This window comes from Meleagris gallopavo, chromosome 7 (assembly GCF_905368555.1).
Source record: "Meleagris gallopavo chromosome 7, MGAL_WU_HG_1.1, whole genome shotgun sequence".
NCBI lineage: Eukaryota > Metazoa > Chordata > Aves > Galliformes > Phasianidae > Meleagris > Meleagris gallopavo.
The window spans coordinates 4,374,823-4,393,877 of NC_139410.1; the positions used below are offsets into that span (position 1 = coordinate 4,374,823).

The window sequence follows — 19,055 nt, forward strand, 5'->3', positions numbered from 1 at the left end:
TGTGTCTGCCCTGGCCTGTGGCTAGGCGTGTTTTAGCTTCTGGTTGAGACACCAACTCATCGGTGCTCTGTTTTGTTTCTGCAAAAGCTGGGCAAAAACTGTGGAACATACACCAAAAATCAAAGAGAAGCAACACGTAGATTCTCCCATCCTTTTGATGATTTGAATTGAGCTCAGAATTGACCTGCTGGGGCCAGCTCCACAGCAAGCATCCATCAGCTTAACACTGCCAATTCACGTCCAGGGAGTTCGGCTGATTGATGCTGTTTAAAGCTCTGACAAGCATATTAGGATTTTCTGCAGTATTTAAGAAGCTAGCATAAGTCTTCTGCCATGGGGGAATGTGCCTGGGTCACGTCCATGCAACCCAATCTCCTTTCTTGTTGGGTGCATGTGCGTAACTGAGAGGTAAGAGCTGGTCACAGTGTGCCAGCTCAAAGAGGCAGGGCAACTTAGGCTTTTCAGCTGCTGGCTCAATAACATCCTTGTACAGAATAGCAAACCCATCCTGTACTTTTGGAGAAATTCATCACTATTCCTTTCTCGTGACAGTGCCACAACTATTACAGAATCTTTCTGCCCTCATATCTCTTTCTCCTCATTGGCATGAGATCAGATAGAGTGGAGACAGTGGCAGCAACAGAATGAAGAGTCAAATTTTTCATAATTTAGCTCCAACTTGCATTTTTAAATATGCACTGACACATCCAGTTGGATACTTCAGCAACTATTTCTGAGAAGTGGGGCTGCTTGGGAAGGGTTAGAGGGATGAAAACATAGTGCTGTCTCTCAGAGCACGAGGCACAGAAGGACTTTTTGATACCAGCTCACACAGAGCACAGATTTCTTCCAGCTTTGAGTAATGGCTCGTTAATCAGAAGCAAAAAAGGGCCACTGTCACCTTCTCTGAAATCTTTTATCTTTTTTTGAAAACACATAGCAAAATAGTCATTTTAAAACCGTATTGGGAGTTTTCATTTTTATTATCTTCTCCTCCCTGTTCACTCCTTCTTTTAATGGGTTTGAAGTGGAATGAAAACTAAACAGCAGGAAAGCACAGGAGAAGCTGTATTCCTAACACTTCCAATAGGATACGAAACAGAAATACTTCACATCCCACCAAAAAGCATTTTCTGGAATTTGTCAGCCCAGATCTATAAATTTGAGGGGTTGCAAAGTTCAGTTGCATTTCACAGCTAGGACTGTAGCAACTGAGAAGTTGTAAATGTAAATGAGCAGAGGTTCTACTAGCAGTCACTTGTATTACCTCGTCTAAAGTATATGAAGGATCTTTCATTTTAGGCTTCAGTAAATGTGCATTTTGTTAATTTTTCAGGATTTCTTTATGTTAGAAAAGGTGGTAGACCAGCGCAGCGTGAGGCAGAACAAAAAATATGTTTGGGAATAACCTCCATGTTCAAACAGCAGAATATTTAGATAGTATCATTTGTGCTGTTTCCTCTGTTCATTTTTTGTTATTCCCCGTAATCAGGGTCAAATTCTGGTCCCATTTGCAGCAGAACAGAGTTTGGAACTAACACCCAGCCAACTTCTGTGGTATGTCTCTGATATTGTTAATGTCTGTGGGTAAGGAATCTGAGCTTCTTACCTCTTGGTTATGACAAGAGCAGGTGACACTGAGGTTGTTCTGTGAAATCCTTTTACTCTTAAGTGGTGTCAGGGCTTCTAATTCAATCAGGTCATCAGTGCCTGTGTTGTGCTGCGTAAACAGGGTGCCTGAGGGACTGCCATTCCTACAGTAACTTGTGTAAGTTATCTGCTGATGAAATTGTTTAATCCTTTCTTATTATTACTGCACAGGCTTTGAAAGAAGATTTCCCCTTAAGCCATGTCGTCTCCCCATTCACCAATCAGGAAAGAAGGGAAGGAATGCTTTTAAATCTACTGATTCCATTTGTGCTCACAGTAGGATCTGGAAGCAAAGGTCTGACTAATTTAACAAAAGGAGTTTTTCTCCCTTTTTCTGACAACTGATGTTTGCACTTTCTCTGCTCTCTGTTGATTTTTTTCTTTTTTTTTTTTCTTTTTAACTTCTTGATTTGTTATCTTTTTTTTGTTTGTTTTCTTTTTTCCTGTCACTTACAGTGTGTCAGCTAAGTGCCCTTTGGGTCTGAGACTGGAAAGAGTTCCACTGGGGGAAGTTGTTTGTCCTCTTTGTTTCAGCTTGTGCCGTGGTTCTTGGGTCAGGTCTTTCACAGGCACGCTCCCTTTTTGAAACCGGAGTGGAAGGCAAGACAAAGCTGTTGTAGCAAAAGCCAAAGGGGAACAGAGGTCACAGAAATTGCCTGCCCCTGTGGATTGCTGTCTGCCCAGTCCATGCCACTTGTCTGGCACGAGTCCTGCTCCTTGCTTTCTTCTATAGAGAGTAATCACTGGTAAATCCCCAAAGAAAAGCAAAGAAGAAGGGGAAGGGAGAGATAATAAAAAGAAAGTGAGATCATCAGACCACTGAATGGGACATTTAGTTGTGCTGTGTAGCTCTGTGTTTGTGCGTGTTGGTGTTGGTGTTGAATAAACTTTGCTTTTGCTTGCAGGAGGAGAAACAGCATAACAAGGTATGGGGGACGGAGTTGTGGCTTAGGGGACAATTGAGAGTGCCTCACATTTTGGAACTGAACAGGGTCTGGATCTTTGGACATCCTTGAGATGTAGCCTGATCTTTCTCTCTCTCTCTTTCCCCTTCCAATGCATCTCAGACAGCCCCTGGCTGGAGCAGCCCGAGATCCTACTGCTGCTCCAGACTGTTATCAACATCCTTCTGCCACCTCGCATCATCAGCACGTCCCGCAGCAAGAACTTTATGCTGGAGAGCTCCCCTGCCCACTGTTCCACCCCAGGGGATGCAGGGAAGGACCTGCGGCGGGAAGGGCTTGCAGAGTCCACCAGCCAGGCTGCCTACCTGGGTGAGTGATGGCTTCTGCTCACAGCTGGGAAAAGCAGAAATAAAATGGAGCATTCAAAACTGTAGGTAACACCAAAGAAAACCATCTCAGACAGGAGCTAATTGAGCTCTTAGAGCTGCTTTAGATCTTGCCCTGAAATAGGGGTCCATGCCAAAGCATGAAGCCAGGAATAACTCTGGGAAGTATTGCCATGAGCGGTGTCTGCACTGCAGATGGAGGAGACTGCAGCACAGATAGATGCCACCCAGTTTTCGTACTGCCAGGATATAGCCACAAAAGGCAAGTCAGCCTGCCTACCATCCCCTCGTGTCACAGTTTCACTGGCCTGAGGTTAGCTGGGGTAAAATATGATGCAGTCTGCCTGCCTGCTGGCCCTGTGCACACAGTCCTTATTGACTGATACTCCCCCTGCTCACTGTATTCTGCTGCAACGGAATACTACATTTTCCTCACTTATGACTCTCAGGTGAAAGGAAAGAAAAAATAATTGAAACAGGGCTTCAGCTACAGTGTAGGTTATCAGAACTATATGGGGAGCCCCTCCTGTACACAGCTTCAGTGTCTGGTTTTGTGAGAGCTCTTACCTGAAGACGTATTCTCGTCTTTGTTAACCTGCATCTGAGCTATGGGGTACCATTGATGGGAAAAACTGGCAATTCATCCCTGATTTAGCTCCCTGTCCCAGGAAATGTGCATACAGATGTGTGATGCTTGACCATCCCATCAAGAAAGATAGTGCAGTTGGCTGTTACCAGGCCTGCTCTTTGTTCCGAGGAATAGATTCCTTGTCTCTTCTGTAAGCTGTTGGTCACAGTCCTCTTTAATATAGAATATTGTTCTGAGCCTCATCTCCTCTCTTCATCCCCTAATTGTAATGCAGTGCTCTTGTGAATTATGGCCCTTGGCTTACCGAACTGTTTTTTTTTGTTGTTTAGATTATAGTTTGGCTGTGGCTCAAACAGCTGCACTGCTAGAAAGATTCTTTTCATTACCCTGTAAATAACCCGGAGGTTATTGTGCTCTGAGGGTGGCCCTTCACATGGCTGTGCTTGATGGAGGTTTTTGAGGTTGTCTGATCAGCCAAGGCTGTGTTCCCTTCCTGAGTTGCTTTCACAATACCTGGATTACAGAAAGATAAACTAATTACGTTAGAAGAACTCTGCAGGGAGGGAGAGAGAAAGCTGGAGCAAGAAAACACAGAGGAACTTGGGTGTGAAGTAGGAAGATTTCCTGTTGATAAAACTGGAAGTGGACTTGGCAGTCCTGATCTTAGGACCTTTATTCTAACGAAGTTGTTCCTCTACCCTGAAGTGTTTGCAGACGGAAGAGACGCTTGTAACTCTTAGGTGTGTAGGTGTGCGTGCATGCATGCTTGTGTTGGTTTGTGCCTGTTGAAGCCTTCCCTTTTTCTCCCTCAGTAATTGTAGTGGACACGATAACATCTCTGATTGCCCTTTGCTGTTGTGTGTTTTCCTGTAGCCTTGAAGGTGATCCTTGTTTGCTTTGAACGCCAACTGGACAGCCAGTGGTACTGGCTGAGCCTGCAAGTCAAAGAGATGGCGCTGCGGAAGGTGGGAGGGCTGGCCCTGTGGGACTTCCTCGACTTTATCGTGCGAACACGGATTCCTATCTTTGTGCTCCTTCGGCCCTTCATCCAATGCAAGGTAACGGGTGCTTTAGCTCCTGCTAGATCACTCCCTGAAGGCAAGATATTCCTTATTAGCCTGCTGAGAATTGAGGTAACAGCGTGCCGGGGAGAATTGGATGTTCATGTATGGGGAGTGACTTTTCAGAAGTATTGATGTGTTAGTAAGCACATGAACACTTTGAAACTAAATGACAAAGCTTTTTGCTAGACAGCAACAAAGAGTATGCCAATCATATAGGAGCTCTGATCCAAGAAGCCACAGAGAGGACAGCTAGACTTAGTAATACTGGGCTTGACCAAGAGAGTTTTCATGTGGACGTAGTTTTGCAACAGACACTCAAAAGTAGCATGGATGCTCTGAGCCCAGACATGGCTGGCAGAAATTTTCTGAAAATACTCCTTTGAAAAGAGCTGGGCAATGCAGCTAACAGCCAGGAAGCATCATTCTGCTTTGCATCTCTTGGGTGATGTTCTGATGGGGCTCATGTGGAAGAAGAGACAGCTGCCGGGCTGAGGCAGCCAGGGCTTAAGCTAATCCCAGCTCTTCTCTGCTTACCAGGTAGACTGACACATGGCACTCACCTCATTTAGCCTTCTGTATCTCACCATTTGAACAGAATAAATCATATTGCAGGCTGTAGCTGTGTAAAATCTGAGGGTAGAGCTTATCATAAGGAAGCCCTGATCTCCACGTACCATTATTAAGTGAGATTTTGTGTCTGTTCAGTCAAAAACAAGGTTGTCCCTGAAAGACAGGTGGAAACTTCTCATAGTTGCAGTCAAAACCTTGTGCCAGCAAAGCGGACAGTTTGCTGGCTGCAGGCTTGTGCTGGTCTGGAGACCAGTCCCAGTTCCTGGGCATCATTCCCCTCCAATGCTAATATGTCACCATGTTGTTCATGCCTTAGCTGCTGGCCCAGCCGGCTGAGAACCACGAGGAGCTGACTGCACGACAACACATTGCTGACCAGCTGGAGAGACGGTTCATACCGCGGCCTCTCTGCAAGAGCTCCCTCATTGCAGAATTCAATAATGAGCTGAAAATCCTGAAGGAGGCAGTGCACAGTGGATCCGGTAAGGAGAGGAGAGCCAAGGGGCTGTCAGCCCAACCTATCCACGTGGTTCACCCAAAAATTAACTTGTGGCATATCTGCCCACTGTCTTGGACTAGGGTGAGATAATCCACTCGCACCCTGGCGAGTGCCCTCAATTAGGCCCCATGCCCAGCCCAGCCTTGCCGTTGGACAGCCACTCAAAATGCAGGGCAGCTGTGAAAGGCACTTTGTGCCCTTTTTTTTTTTTCCAGTAAGACCATTTCTCAACAGATGCCTTTCCATCACAGCTGGCCTGCACAGCCCCATCACACAACACAGCAAGCCCTCATTTTCATCTCTGTACATCTGGAGCAGCTCATGTAGAAACAAATCCATTTTTCAGCAGCAGTTCTGTCTCCTCTGTTCTACTCTTCATCTTGCTTTGATTTTCTCTACTGTTACCTGTGAACTCGCAGTGTAAGGATACATCTCTCCATCTCTCTCTTTCCACAAGGGGACACTTCTGTAACAGTCACCCTTCCTGCCACGAGGTGGCAGCCACTGCTTACAGACAGTAAGAGATTTTACATGCTTTGTTCTAAAGAAAGGAAAAGAAATTTAAAAGAAAATGCCTCCAGCTTTTTTTTTCCTCGGTAGTAATCTGCCTTGTTCCTAAATGTTGAAGCTGATCCAGAAAGTATGTCAGTAAAGTTGAAGGAGAAAAGCAGACTGCATAAGAGAAAAACAAACACACCATAGTAAGATCTGGGAGAGACAAGGTGAGCCAGGGCAGCTGTGTCTGCTTTACCTCTGCCCAGCCACTGTTGGGAGCAGAGCCAGGTGCCTGATGTGACATGAATGCATGGTTGTTTGTTGATTTCCAGTCCCACCTCTGACTTAGGTTTGGTTTTCTCACTTTTGCAGCTTACCAAGGGAAGACATCTGTGAGTACCGTGGGCACCTCCACCTCTGCTTACCGCCTGAGTCTGGCCACCATGTCCCGTTCCAACACTGGCACTGGCACAGTCTGGGAGCAGGACAGCGAGCCTTCCCAGCAGGCCTCTCAGGACACACTGAGCCGTACAGATGAGGAGGATGAAGAAAGTATGTGGCTACTGAATGGAGCAAAGCTCTTATTACTGAAAGGGTTTCTTGAACGTTCCAGAAGACAGATGGGAGGGGAAGACAGTTGTCCCAGTGTGAACAAAAAGCATGTGGGTGTGCAAGGCTAAGAAACTGTTGTGGTTGCTACATCATCAGTGATGTTAGAGCTTGGGTCATTCTATACCTCCTCATTTCCTCCTGAGCTCTGTGTAGAGAAAAGGAAGGGCACGGGCAGGCTTTTAGTGTATAAGACCGGGGCTGACGTGCAGTCCCCACATTGCTGATGAGGCATTTAGCAATCAGACCCCTCTTTGACTTTCATGTGACAGTTTGTGGGGGTGGTGGCTGGCTGTGTAGTTGCTGAGTACTTCCGGCTCATCCCTTGTATCCAGATGCTCTGACGTGGGATATGTTGTCCTTGTGCTGCATGGGGTCCAGCTGTGGCTCTGCAGGGTAGAATGTTTGTGTGCTTGTGACACTCGATTCACAAAGAGGAAATTAAGTGTTAAACCTTCTGACAACAAAAGCCTGATATCTCTCTTTTGGGCAACTGGCAGGTTCTAGGGCTGCCGGGCTTTCTGGTGTCTGTTTAAAAGGAGTGGAATGGTGAATCTTTTGGGGAGTGATTTGCAATGACCTCAGTGCTGCTTTGTCATTTCAGCTGAGTTTCATGTTATTCTTGGAATTTCTCTTTCCCTCTGCTTCTCTGAGCCATCCATCTGTTTCTGAGTTGTCCATGTCTGAAAACCAGGGTAGAAAAATCTGCTTCTATGTCGTCAGGCTTGAGCTTCCCCCTTCTTTAGCAGGGATGTTGTCTTCTGGTGCTACAGCGGTTGGTTGCCGTAATGCCTTGAAACTCAAGCACTTTGCTTTTTTATTTGAGGACTGCTGTTTTTTTCCCAAAAGATGTTAAGCAAAAGGGAAACACAGTGGCTAAAAAAAAAAAAAAAAAGGCCAGTGCAGTTACAGCAGAATTCCTTTGGAGAAAGAGCACTTAGCCTGAAACTTCTTAGGCACAGCCCAATTTTATTTTAGCTGGGCTCATTACTAACCACTGCACAATCCACCTGTGTGGATACCATTGTGCTGCCCATACATTGCTCTGTTACACACTGTGGCAAACACTGTTTTCAGCCTCAGAATAGTTGTGAGCTGCTGTGTGGAATGGGGAATGCTGTCTTCCTGTTTGCTTGTGGCGCTGTTGCCTCAGCTCTGCTTTGGCTTAATGCTGCCATATAATATTTCAATAAGTCAAAATTGGTCAAAAAGAAAAGAAAAAAATGACACCAAGCCTCCCCTGTGTTTTGTTTATTTATAATTAGAAGTTGTTGTGGTAAAAACCACAACAGAGTCATTTCTTTCCAGATACTTTATGTAATTTGAAACAGCACTGAAAATCTCAAGCAGCCCTGAATGCAATCCAACTGTCTGCATAGCTCAGCTGCAGTATGATGTGCTTGAGTCAATTTATCCAGTTTTTTTGTGACATTTAAAATGCATGTCCCAAGGAGTGTTAAAGGCTCTCAGCCCTGCATTTTGCTTTGTTACGTGTTTTATCTTTTATAACAGTGCTTTGCTATGCTGGTAGCAGCCATTTATTCATACTGTAACGTGGCCAGTTACAACATTTATGACAAAAATTGACTGAACAATTTTTTAATCACAGGATTAAGCTTTTAAGGAAACGGAATTCTCAAAACACATTGTCCTGAAAGCTGTATAAGCTGAAAGCAGACATAAATCCCTGCCCCATGTACGCTGTGTTCCTCATCCTGCAGGGTTTTATGCCTGTGTCTTTCTGAACCATGATTGTAAAATCCAATGGAAATATTCAAAATTGCAGACTTAGGAATGTGGTAAGTAAGTGCTGGGTACACCACTGGCATCATATTATCATTTGACCAGTGTAAATGTAGAGGTGGTGTTTTTGGGAGTTGTTTCCTTTCCTTTCTTGTTCTTTTTTCTTTTTTTTTTTTTTATCTTTCTTTCTAGATGACTCCTTGAGTATGCCCAGTGTGGTAAGTGAACAAGAAGCATACCTTATGGGTGCCATTGGGAGGAGGAGGTTCTCCAGCCATCTCTCCAGCATGTCTGCACCTCAGGCTGAGGTGGGCATGTTGCCCAGCCAAAGGTAACAACGTGAGCTTTTCACTTTTCCCATTATATTCATGAGAGCAGAAGTGCTGCAGGCATTATGTGTAACTCAGGGATGTAAGATAGGAGAGTCATCACCTGCATAGTGATGATAAATCTGTTCATCTTGAAATAATATTGGACTGGCTTGGAAATAATGATTATCCAGGATGATTTGTGTTGTGTAAGTTCCAGAAGAACAAGCTGTCATCGTTTAAGCAGTTTTGGAAGTTTCCAGCAGTTATTTCCCTCTGCTACTACAGTAGATAGCAAAAATAGAAGATGTGATTCCTGGGTTCTGCACTAACCACAGCATTGTACACAGTATCTATAGGAAGTGGGGAGGAATCCCCAGAGCTGGACAGGGAGCAAAGGTAGCCTGTTTTACTTACAGTTTTCTTCTATCCACATGTTATCCTTTCTAGGATACTATCTCATCTCAGACTCTGAATGTCAAGCTCAAAGATGAGATTTAACAATGTTTAAAACCAGAAATGTTCTTGCTGATGAGAATACCCTTGAATGCCTCATTCCTGGTTAACATGGAGTGGTGAGAAAGAGAGAAAATTGGGAAATGTGCATCTCTAGAAAGCGTTGAGAGGAGTTTTGCATTTAAATGTGACTATGTTGTTCTAAATAAATAATACTTACTGTTCTCTTTTTCTGTGACATAGTTATCCAAAGATATCTTTCAGTGGACAGATTAATTTATGCTACTTCCTTTGAACCTCTAAACAGTAAATTCTGCATTATCTCTTGCCCAGCCTTAGTAAGTCAAATAATGTTGTTTCCTCCCAGTCTTGCTTGGAAGCAAAGAAATAACCTTGATACATGAAGGAAAAGTAACAGCTGTGGTACATACCAGCAGAGATAGGAGAGGTGATTTACAAGAGAGGAGTTGCACAGATTTTATCTGGGATTTTTCACAAATGGGCTTACGGGAACTTGTTTGACTTTTGAACTCAATTGATTGAAGCCCTTTGTTTCTTGAAAAATTTACATGCAGGACTGCACTGTCCCCAATCCTTCATGACAATCAGGAATGCATAAACTTCATAAGAGTCACAGCTGATTGACAGCAATGTTTGCTTTGTGCAATCCCAAGTTATGGTGTTCTGAGGAAAAGAAAGAAAGACTTCAGTACTTGACTCTCTGCTTTTGGTGTACATGGTATGCTAGGAGAATCATTTTTCATCTGTACAGGGAAAGTACAAGCTCAACAAGTACAGCCATAGCCTACAATATCATACCCTTTTTAGTTAGAGGTAATCTCTGGGCTTTCAGACTGCCTCATGAATGTAAACTAATTAATGCTAAGTAATATTATTATTGCTTTCCTGATGGTAACCCAGCACACTGCTTTTTTTCTTTCACGTTTTCCCGATGGGCAGAGAAGTCTGCTTGTCCATGAATGGCTGAAGTGTAGAAAAGTGATGTGATTGCATACTGGTTTGCCAGAATCACTCCAGCTGTTTACTTACAGTTTCATTGCAACAAGATCTTGCTTTCCAGATGTTTGTCCATAGAGTTGTACCTGAATAAGAGTGGTCTGTAGTTCCTGGGAGACAGATCAGCCTTTCCTTTCACCCAGAAGAACTGGCTCGTGGGGAAGGGGGGGGAGGGGGGAAAAAAAGCTTTCTATGAAGCTGGAAGTAAATAGAACTAAAATAAATGAAAACGCCACAGAAAAATGGCTTTGAAAATAGTTCCTTGCCCTTACTACCAGTGGAAACACATCCTTTTGAATCCCTCAGCTCCTCGATTCATACCCAAGATGTACAAGTCTCCATGTAGCGTAAACTCCCTCTAAAGACTGCTCCTGTTATCAGATGTTCTTCCAGCTCCTCTGAGTCATATATGTGCTGCTGAGCGTGCGAGACCAATTAATGTTACCGTCCTTTTTTATTTTTTTTATTCCGTTGATATTTTTTCCCTTGAAAACAGAGACAATCGCATGCGTTTTTTTTGCATTTTCTTTCCCTAAATTTTTAATCTCCCTGCCCCTCCTGCAGTGAACCTAATGTCCTCGATGACTCCCCGAGCCTGGCCACTGAGGGCAGCCTCTCTAGGTACAGTGTTAACACTACCTGTCTGTCAGTGTGTGTGCTGGGAAACAGACTGTTTCCAACCTTTGTCTCTTCCCCTCACCTTTTGTTGCTCTTCCATCTTTGTCTCTTGTGACTCATTGATATTCAGGCCTGCGAGTCAAAGGTGTAGCAAATCACCTTCAGTTTTCAGCTTTGATTGCCAATACTTTGAGGAAGTTAAGGGGAAGGAGAAATAGAAATAGCAAGTGAAATAGTGATCGGTCTGGCTAGCATGGGGGTTTCCCCTTATTTAGCAATTGTGTGGAAGGCATGAGAAAGATTATCCACAAGGCATTAGCTGTAGCCTGTTATAAGTATTAGTCTGGAGGCTTATATAAAACAGAGGCATCTGTTTTTCCATTCATCTCACAATGCTGTCACCACAAAAGATTTAATACTAATATCAAGCTGTGTTCTTTAACATTCACTAATAAAACTAATTACAATAACTCCTGTGGAACATAGTTCTCTGTGGATGCTCTACAGTAATTCTCAATATTTTTGCACTTCTCAAATGGTGGTTTTAGAAAGCTTTGCAGGCACTATTATTCCATATGTAAAATTGTCCCATCTGAGCTGGAGTTTGGGCCAAGCTGTTTAGCATTTCCTGTGGACAGGGGAGTTTGTGTGCAAGCACTGATAGGGCCGTGCCTGTCAAACGCATCAGGAGTGAGCCTAGAAGGGAGGTCTGCACCTTTAATGCTCACCTTGGCTGTGCTAGTCATCCTTACAGTCTCTGCTCACACCTCTCAGCCTGTCCTCACAAGGTCAGGGAGCTCTCATGAGGCCCAAGAGCATCTCTCTCTCTTTCCAGAAGAACAAGACCCCTTACATTGGCTGCAGGGTAGAAAACACACTACTTCGTTACTTGGCCGCACCAGCTGAAGATGCGGATGCACTGAGAGGCACTTGTGTGAACAGTTTTTATTTTGTTACTTAGATTTTACATGCCAGTAGCTGCTTTTTGGGGCGGGGACAGGCTGCTCTGTTCATTTGTTTGTTCTTCTCAGATGACAAGTGGAGAGTTTATCATTGGTTGCGTCACTGAGATCATCCTATGACTCACGCTGTTCTTTGTGTACTTGAATCCTGCTTTGGCAGATTGGCTTTTAAATGGTGCCACTCTAGGAACAACATTAGGAAAAGACATCAGCTTGTCAGCAGAGGCAGGAAAGTGGTAACCTGTTTCCACGTTACAGCAAAATTGATTGCATGTTTATCTGAGCTAGTTTTGGGGCTTAAAAGGAAGTGATTCAGCCACAGGAGCTAAGGGCTATTTCAGAGGTAGAACTAAAAGCTCACCCCAGTAGAGGAAGATGAGAAAAGGTCCATATCTGAGTTAAAGCTATCACGACCTGATATCATGCTGTATCAGTGTTGAGTTTGAAATGTTTTGATCTTGTTAAGTGGGAGTCACTTCTAATCATGGTGACTGGGCCGAGCGACGTGAGTCAACTAAATCAACAGATGAGTTCAAAAGCAGTAATTTATTTTGAACCCTGAAATATAATCAACTGTACAGCAGGTTCTTAGTAATTTGTCACACCAGATCTTGCTGGACACTGTACCTTCCACTTTGCTCTGTGGTACAGGGCTTTTCTTGGTTAAAGAGCTTAACAGATGTATTTGGGAGTCATTTCTGTAGAGGTTATTATTTATTTCAAGGAGCAGGCATCAGGGCTGCAAAAGCTTAGAAATAAAGAGGACAAGGAAATACTGCAAGCTCATATGAAAAAGCTAGATTACATTTCTGTGAGCAAGAAAAGTCATTTCAAATGCACTGTTAAATTTGCAAATTGGATTCCTCCTCTAAAGCACAGAAGTAATGAAGCAGAGAGTGTAGGAGATTATTGTGCTATGGGGATCACAGGATAGAATAAATGTGCTTTTACATTTAGGAACATTAGCTTTGAATAAAGTAGGCTTCAGTTTTTCTCGCGTAACTTTGATTGGAATGCAGTGACAACTGTTGAGGATTGCCTTCTGAATTTAAGACCCGAATTTAATCGTAACTGACACAAAGAAATAGATCACATGGATATTAAACCCTTACAGAGAGTAGGAGTTTTAAATAAATTAAATAAATAGTGACAAATAGGAGAACGAGTAAAGTCTGTTTCCCTTTGTTCTAGAACAGTTATAGCCAGCTATGCAGAATAGCAGGGAAGGCAGGAAGGGAATGGCATTGAAGTGCTCATAAGTAAACAGATGGCATGGGCTGCAGGGCTGAGGAACGTTTGCACCCAGCATCATGAGCCGTTGTGTTTATAATCAGAGGAAAGCACATTTCCCCCAAATCAGGAAAGGAAGAAAAATGAGAACTCACTGTAATGGAAATCCGTTGCACAAAGGCATTGTCTGTTAATGTTTACAGCTATGCCTACCCTACCTTCATGGTACCTGACAGAGAAGATCAGAGCAAATTCATACTGTCAGGGCAAGCATAGCAAATCTAACACCAACACCATGTGTCTGGGAATACAAGAGCTGGAGTTTATCTACATTTTCCACTGGACTTTGTCCACTAACCCTCCTCACTCAGATGTCTTGGGTCATAGTGTGTAAATCCTACCGCAGTGGCTTGGCAAGCATGTACACCTTTTTAACAGACCTTTAAACTCCTTGCATCCTTTGTTTTGCTTTCCTCTTTTATCTTTTTTTTTTTTTTTTTTTTGGCTGCATGGTTTCTTGTAATTTATGAACATCACTTATTAATTACCAGTGTGACAAAGTTTGTTTTAACCCCCACTGTGTGACTGGCTGTCATTTCTTGCAGTGCTGGTGGCACGCTTCCATGAAGCTGGGTTTGTCTGATCTTTTGCTCGCCTGTCTCTGCCATAACTATGAAATGGAAGTAACATTACTGCAAGGATAAAAACTCTGACAGAGTTACTCAGGGAGTGACAGAGCATCTCTGTGACGGGCAGGAAATTTTTCTGTTTTGTTATTCCCAAGTAAAGCTGATGTATGCTGTGCAGCAAAACCCTTATTGATCACGTTGCCATAGGAGGGAAAGGTACTGTCAGCTGAAACGCCTTATGATTTAGTGTTCTTTGATTGGGTCCCACAGGCTGCCTGAAAAACAGTGTACTCCTGGTCAGGTCTGGTAAACAAGGAGAGACAGGAGAGGAGGGAAGGCTGATGCAGAGTCAACAATCTGTCTGCCACGTTCATTTTCATGGAAATACAATCAGCAGAGCTTGCTTTGATGTGAAAACAGACCCACACAAAGTGAAAAGCTGTATCTGAAATTTCAGCAGCTCGTCTGAAATTTGTGGTCTTTGTGACTCTCCTGCTCCCTCCCTTCTCTTCCCTTCTTCAAAATTTGGGGACAAAAGGCAAAAAAGCAGAGCCACATCAGGACTGTGCTGTCTGCAGACAGCTCTGCAAAACTGTGCTGCTCTCCAACCCAACATTTGCCTGCAATAATTATCTGCAATTTCAGCTCATAAGATCATCCTGAATTATGTCAATTAGTGTAATGATTCAGTACTGGAAATAAACATACACCAGCACTAAACTCATTTCGCTTACGATATTAGCCAGGCTGAAAATCCCAGACTCTAGCAGGAAGACAAGAAATCCAGCCTTTCTGTTGCTCACCTCTCTATTGTCTGTCTTCACTGCACAGATTACGCTGTGGAGTCATTTTTTTCTTACTGTATAACCTCCGTGCCCTCATGTGGTCGATGTGCTCTCTTTATCTAATGACCTTTTCAAAGTAGTTTCATGATGCATGTGCAGTGATTTTGTCTCACACTATAAACAGCGTTTTGTACTGAATGAAACTGTACTCTTCCTTCTACGGACAGGTATGTTTCCTCACTCATCTAACTTAAGAGCTGCTGCTCCTTCCTCAGACATTTTAACAGTATTCTCAGAAGCTAGTCCAATAGAAAAAAATTTTTCAAGGCCTTCTCTAGCGAATTCTTATTAAAGTCCCATACTGGCAATTACCCTTAATACTTCTTAAAAGTCAGAGGAATAAGTTTTTGTGTAACTCTAGAAGCAGAAGATTAGGAAATTTCTACAAGCTGTAAATTCTGATAGTCTGGAGCACCAATCATAAGGCCAATTTAAGTGTAGTCTCTTTACTTTAGTAAAGACAAGAACACAGTCCTGCTCACAGGAAGTAACTGAGGACTCTGCTTATTCATATGCGTGTGTTTGCATGTTATTTAGGATGTTTTGTATGTAAATCATGTCAATACCCTACGTAAAACCTGGAAAATATGTTCCAGAGGCTGGTGATCTCATTTGGAGGAGCTGTCTGAGGGAGAAAAGGACTCAAATATATCTTTGTTTGTTCTGGCTTTGAGCTTGCAGAAGCTTTTCCTTTTTTCCAAACCACCACAGCTGTGGTGAGATTGCCACAGGCATGGCTAAGGATTATGACTTTGTGGTCAGACAATGAGAAGAGAAACAGCTTCAGGGACTGAAGGTAGTGTCTCTCTCCTGAAGTTGCCAGCTGTCTCACCACGAAGCTTTCGGAAACGCATACAGTTCAGTGCAAAGTCTGGCTTCAGTTTAAACTGATAAGGGAGCAAGGAAAAGGACTTTTAGCTCAGTTAACCAGACTTTGACCTGAAGCAGCCGGAAAGCTCACATGTTCTGTTCTACCAAACTTACAGAGAGCAGTGACTTCTGCCAAAGGGAGGAGTGAGCTGTTTAGGAGACAGAACTTCTTAAGCCTTTCCACAGGCATCCTCCATGTCTTGTCTGACCATATCAAACCTTAGGGTTGTCTTCTTCCTCTGCTCACATTAGGTCAAATAGAAAAAAACCTTCACTCTGTTCGTGGTACTGAGCTCCTCTAGGGAAGATCCAAGGAAAACATCTAGAGAAAAGAATGTTGCTTTTCTTTAGATTAAGACGGATTGTAATACCGAGTCTTCAGCAGTGCACATCAGCTATAGCTGGAGGTTGCTTAAATAGGACTTGTGGCTCAGTGGATTCCAGCCTCTCCCAAATAAGCAGCTGCCTGATTTAAAGGAAGTCCATCTAAATGTTAGTTGCTATTGTAATCATATGCCTTTCAGACATAGTTCATTCAGCTATTACGTTTTGTGACCGCTGCCTGCTAAATGACCAACTTTTAACTGTTGGGAGGAATACAGTACTTGATAAAAAAGAGGGGAGGGTGGTATTTTTATAGGAAGTAGATTTAATGATCAGCTGAATAGTAGAATGAGATGGTATGTAGCCGAGTCTGTTTTATTGCTAAAGATTGTTTTGTGCCAAGATATTAAAAACTAAAAATGTGCGCTTTTATGTATATATGAATTTTATGTTCACTTGTATTTTTCATCTGTTAGCCACAGAGACTCAAGGCTGCAAGTGTTGAGTGTGGGGCCTTGTTCACATAACTCATGCATCCATTATGTGAATAGATCCTTTGTCACTTTGTGTTTGTTTTTTGTTTGTTGACTTAAATTGAAATTAAAACCAGATGACAAAATTGGGATGAGGCTGTGGAGTCCCTTTGGGAGGAAAAAAAAAAAAAGCTTTTACAACATTGTCTGCAAAAAATGAAAAGCAAACAAGAAGGTTTTAGAACTAGGAAGCTGATATTCTTGCCTTTGTTGATGAAGCCCATGTGGCAAAGGATGCAGAGAAGTGAGTGTTGCTCAGTGGGATGCATCAATCAATGACTGAAAACTGAAATTTGCAGTTATTTATGGTTGGATGCTACCTGTGCGTGGCCAAGTCCTGAATGCCATGACTCCACCTCCCACCCTCTCCTAAGCCTTGGAAGCCAAAACCCGAGAGACACGTTCCCACCATCCTTCAAAGACAGTATGCGCTCTTTGAAGTGACCGTGCCATTAGTGGTTGATCTATCTATTTATTTATTTTAGTCACAATTGCCAGGATTCCTGCTAGTTATACAAGTTGCTTCTGTGCTTGACCTAATGCTGTCGATATCCAACAGGGTGGCAAGCGTGCAGAGTGAGCCAGGGCAGCAGAACCTCCTCCTGCAGCAACCTCTGGGGCGGAAGAGAGGTCTGCGGCAGGTGAGTGAACAGGCCTTGGTTGTTTTTTCTAGTCTGTCTCTGTTCTGAAACGATCTCTGGATGTGACATGTCCCTTTAACGTAATTTGAGATACTCTAGTTGAGTTAGCAAGTACTGCAGATTTGTAGCTGTGAGACCTGATGAACCCTCCAAAAGAAGCTGTGCTTTGTATTGAACTCCCTGAATCTTTCCTCTGCAGGTTCTTGTTGCTTTTATTGGTTGGTTAGTTTGTTTTCAAACTCAAATGATGTTACCCAAAGTGCACTGATTGCACTTGATAGCGAAACTGAAAAGGCAAACCGCAGAAGTTTTAATACGAAGGAGATGTTTGAGACATAGAAACATTACAATATGTATCTGTATCCTTCCTGCAGGGGTTGTGTGTTATATGAAAACACACCTAAGCCTAACGTGGCTCTTTCTTCCAATATCTAGCTTCGACGACCACTGCTGTCACGTCAGAAAACTCAGACTGAACCTCGTAGCCGCCACGGGGCTCGACTTTCAACCACTCGGCGGAGCATCCAGCCAAAACCAAAACCGAGTGGTAGGGCTGTACTGCATGTTCAGAAGCAGCACTTCATATTCTAAAGTAGAAAATACTTGGTTGTTGCTCTAGATCAAAGGAAAAGTTAGTATATTTGAAGAGTATGTAAGCTGTTTTCAGCTGTTTTGCGAGTTTCGTTAACTCGCTCATGTTCAGTTCCATTTGGTAAGGGCTGGGAAATGTTACTACAGTGAAGCATCACCAGGTTTATTCTTTTTTTTAGCATGTGGATTATCCTATCAGCTATGGTTGAATGGGTTCTCCAAAAGCCAGCAAGATGAAGCTGGACTAGACAATGATCATGTTTCTTAAAGCTGTGGAGAATTTAGGGTACAGGTGTCCTCCATTCCTTGTCCAAAACCTCCAGATGTGCCCATTTTGAAGATGCTAGTGAGAGTGGAAGAAAGAAAATTTCCACCATTTGGAAGCTTTGCAGTTCAGAGTTTTAAGGGCTGTATATGAAAATGAATACCAGTCAGCCCTGTCAAGCAGAACAGGTAGCTGCATTCTGCACATCTGAAGTGAGCAATTAACTTTGGAGGAAACACCTGGAAGAGCGAAAGTTTATTGAGAACTTCCTGGGTTTCTAATTGCTCAGCCAGGACTGCTGGGCTAACAGTGCTGCTGGAGATGTTTGGAACACAAAACTTCTACTGGAATAACGAAGGGTGAGAGCAAGGCTATTAGTTTCATGGTTGAGTTTCAGTCCAGGTAGTGGACACAGTCAGTGGCAGGAATGAGAGGCACTCAGCTCCTCTCTTTCTTTTCTCAAATTTCCTGCAAAGCCTCGGGCAACTTCCTTCTATATTTACGCCCTAGTCTTCCTTTCCCTTACATGGGAATCCAATACACGACATTCAGGGATGGAAAGATGTGTTGGGTGGCTCATCGAGCCATGACAAAGACAGGTAGGGTCAGTAGTCTTCAGGAGAACCATGACTCTTGCTATGGCTTCAGAGGAAGCCTACGAATAAAAGGCTTTTAAATTGGATGCCATTTAGACAGCTTATAAAGATGGAATGAATCAGGAATCCTGTCTTGCTTGTAAAAACACTAGGGATGCTGTCTGCTTTTATTCTGTTTTCCTTCCCAAATTACAGTATCTTAATACTCAATTTTCTGGGCTTTGCACCTCTCAGCAGAGCAGAAGCGCTCGGTGACTTTCACTGAAGCCCAGCCAGAGGCAACACCACCATCCCCAGCCAAATCCCCAGCTTCAGCTGCCCAGCAGCAGGGCTGCAGCCGCAGCAGCCCCCAGGAGAGCAGCAAGCAGGAAGCACCAAGTAAACCTGTGCTGACGTCCTCACCTGCCGTCGTTGTAGCTGATCTCCATAGCCAGACCGCTGGCCAGGTAGCATATCCGACAGTTTTATCCTGTGTGTCTGCCTGCTGCTTCATCTCAGCCTCAACAAGTTAAGTTGCAGGGCAGATAGATAGAGCTGTACTACAGCAGTATGATGAAAACCTGTTGATGAGTAAAGACCGTCTTTTTTTTTTTAGGCTGGATTTTATCGACCCCTCACCTCTCTTTCTTTGCAACAAAAATCCCTGTTTCTTCTCTTTAC

General features: G+C 43.4%; 1 protein-coding gene across 1 annotated transcript in view; it reads left to right on the forward strand.

The window, feature by feature from the left end:
- The window catches only part of UNC80 (unc-80 subunit of NALCN channel complex), a 119,896-nt gene that overhangs the window by 97,875 nt on the left and 2,966 nt on the right, over positions 1-19,055 (forward strand). The window contains exons 55-64 of the mRNA XM_085228180.1: positions 1,822-1,945; positions 2,718-2,924; positions 4,404-4,588; positions 5,481-5,646; positions 6,531-6,710; positions 8,703-8,841; positions 10,856-10,912; positions 16,862-16,943; positions 17,379-17,490; positions 18,630-18,841. Of these exons, the coding sequence (XP_085084306.1) occupies positions 1,822-1,945; positions 2,718-2,924; positions 4,404-4,588; positions 5,481-5,646; positions 6,531-6,710; positions 8,703-8,841; positions 10,856-10,912; positions 16,862-16,943; positions 17,379-17,490; positions 18,630-18,841 (1,464 nt within the window). The remainder of the gene's footprint in view (positions 1-1,821; positions 1,946-2,717; positions 2,925-4,403; positions 4,589-5,480; positions 5,647-6,530; positions 6,711-8,702; positions 8,842-10,855; positions 10,913-16,861; positions 16,944-17,378; positions 17,491-18,629; positions 18,842-19,055) is intronic.